The sequence below is a fragment of the Sinocyclocheilus rhinocerous genome, unplaced genomic scaffold (genome assembly GCF_001515625.1).
Source record: "Sinocyclocheilus rhinocerous isolate Xijiao unplaced genomic scaffold, SAMN03320098_v1.1 scaffold11865, whole genome shotgun sequence".
NCBI lineage: Eukaryota > Metazoa > Chordata > Actinopteri > Cypriniformes > Cyprinidae > Sinocyclocheilus > Sinocyclocheilus rhinocerous.
Genome location: NW_015640132.1, coordinates 1576 through 4016, shown reverse-complemented (window position 1 = coordinate 4016; position 2441 = coordinate 1576). Strand labels below are relative to the sequence as shown.

The window sequence follows — 2441 nt, the reverse complement described above, 5'->3', positions numbered from 1 at the left end:
TTACAAATGAGGTCAATGGAAGCAATCAAAATCAACAAAAGGGCAATGATATGCAAGTGCTATAACAAGTCTCAGTTAGCTTAATGCCGTACACATTTTCAAAGACTTCCTAGGTCGCTGGTTTGATCTACACCAAAATAGGCACAGCAACTAGGGACAGTGTTGGCAAAAAGGGAACAAAAGTATTTTGATTTGTCGAAGCACTGCGAAGATACAAGTTAATTTATTGGTCAGGCAATGCCCATTTTTACAAGCTGATCTGCCAAATGCAATGTTAAAGCTTAACAAACCTTGACACAACAGGACATTCTGAGACACACAAAGTTTAGTAAAATTCTGCACCAGCTCAGAAGCACCAGATTTTGATTCAGTTTATTTACTTTGTCTAACACATTGTGTTTATGAACATTTGTTCTGTGTAGTATTTTTGCACCACATGTATTGCAATATTATAAATGTATGAATGAATAATTTTTGCTGGCCAAAATGGCATGCAAGCACCAATCAATATCTGCTTGTTTATGTACTGTACAACTGAAGCAGTTTCATATATTATCAATGTACAAAAACACAAACGTTGTATATCCTTTTGAGCTGAAAATGTATTTATTGGGGTGTTCACTTATTAGTTACAGTTCTACAAAACATTGTTCATTAGAGTTTAAACATAAATACACCGTTTGAAAGGTTGGAAGGCCACACATACTAAAGAAATACAGTATATATAAAATAAAAAGGGCCTAATGATAATTAATTATTGACTTTTTTCATTTCTTTATTTTGATCTGCAAAATGATCTGTGACATGCAATTCTTCTAAATGTAAATGTTACACAGTCCATGTAGGCTACACCACATATCTTCTGAACACAATATCTTATGATAGTAAAAATATTTACAGTGGTTCTTCTCTTTCTCACTTTCAGTCTGACTGTTAGATTTCTTTTGAAAGTCAGCTGTCCCTTTTGACACCAGTGTGTTGCTGTAACCCGTTTCATCAAACCCTAACTATCCGTGAAAATTCAAAATGGGATTTTCTGTAAAAACCACATTATATTTGAAAAGAAACATTTCAACTGCAACAACTAATCATCTGCATGAGCCGTTGGTACTTGGACCCTGATGATTTCTACTAATTTTTATTTAAATCATATTCTAGCTTTCAAATAATTTTTGCTCTTAAAAAACAATGCACAATGCAAATTCAGAAAGACTAAAATTAATAACATCTTACCAGCCAAAGGGAGACCAATGAGGAGAAGAAAAATGTAAGGAAACGTGGTGCAATTGTTGACTGAGAAGTAAAGTCTAAGTTTAAGCATTAAAGTACACATGAAATCAAAATTGACTGTATTTATTTTGTTAGCGCACATTGCTATTTTTGTGCTTCTGCACATTTGTCCATAACCTATAAAAGAAAAATTTACTAATTAATTTAATTTACTAATTAATTTAAGTAAACTAATTTACTCTGTAATGAAAATATTATGTAAAGTAGTAACACAGACTGTGTATTTCAAATGTTTAATTTTTTTAACTATGGTTTTGCAGTCATACAGTTTTAACTGTCTTAAACCCTACTCTGCTGCTGCGTCATTTATAGCCTGGTATATAACAAGATACTCATTCTGCACTTTTGTCACAAACCTGCCTATTAACATCCCTAACACAGTCCTTCAGGACCAGTGTCCATGTTCTGGCAGTAGCCACAGGAGCACCTGAATGAGAGGCATAAGCTGTGTCCGAAATCGCTCACTCGTTCACTCATTCACTAATCCCTTTATAGTGTATGGCAGTTGAGTGGACTATATCAGAAAGGAGTGAACGAAATGAAGTGAACGGATTCGGACGGTGACGTAGGCCTATAGACTGCGCGTGAAACTTGGAGCTGTTGCAAAAACATCTTCGTCACATACAGGGACGCGGGCTGCAGCACCCCCTGTTTTCACATGGTTGCAAATGCAACGCCAAGTTTGTTCATTTAAATTTATTCAGTTTTAGCATTTAATAATTTATTTGTAATGATCTCTGAAATGTAAATTGTAAGTGGGCTATAATAAATCCATGTTTATCTTTATAAACATGATTAATTTTACTTGTGATGTTTTCTATATGGGAGCCTAATCCTCATGAACACGAGACGCTGGCGCGTGGTATCAGACATGAACTATACAGAATGCGAACAAGATTAACTTTAATACAAGGAGATAATGGCGCAAAAGAGAATTTCAGGTTTTTTTAAATGCCCATCCCAGCAAAAACTTTCCAAAATCGGCATCCAAACAACACCAGCCCCAGCACGAGCACCGACGTAAGTGAACAAGCTCCAGCACGAGCACGGAGACAAGTAAGCCTAGCGGACCCAGCCCAACCCCCGAGATTGATCAGCTACTATCGATAATTTCAAAAATGTGATATGCAGTCAAATTTCCCAGTGTGTAT

General features: G+C 35.7%; 1 protein-coding gene across 1 annotated transcript in view; it reads right to left on the bottom strand.

Annotated features, from left to right (window-relative positions):
• Positions 1 to 1293, bottom strand: part of LOC107752546 (granzyme B-like) — a gene marked incomplete at both ends in the record, with an annotated part of 6117 nt that extends 4824 nt beyond the window's left edge. The window contains one exon of the mRNA XM_016568543.1: positions 1234 to 1293. Coding sequence (XP_016424029.1) covers positions 1234 to 1293 — 60 coding nt within the window. The remainder of the gene's footprint in view (positions 1 to 1233) is intronic.
• Between the last annotated feature and the right edge of the window lie 1148 nt (positions 1294 to 2441).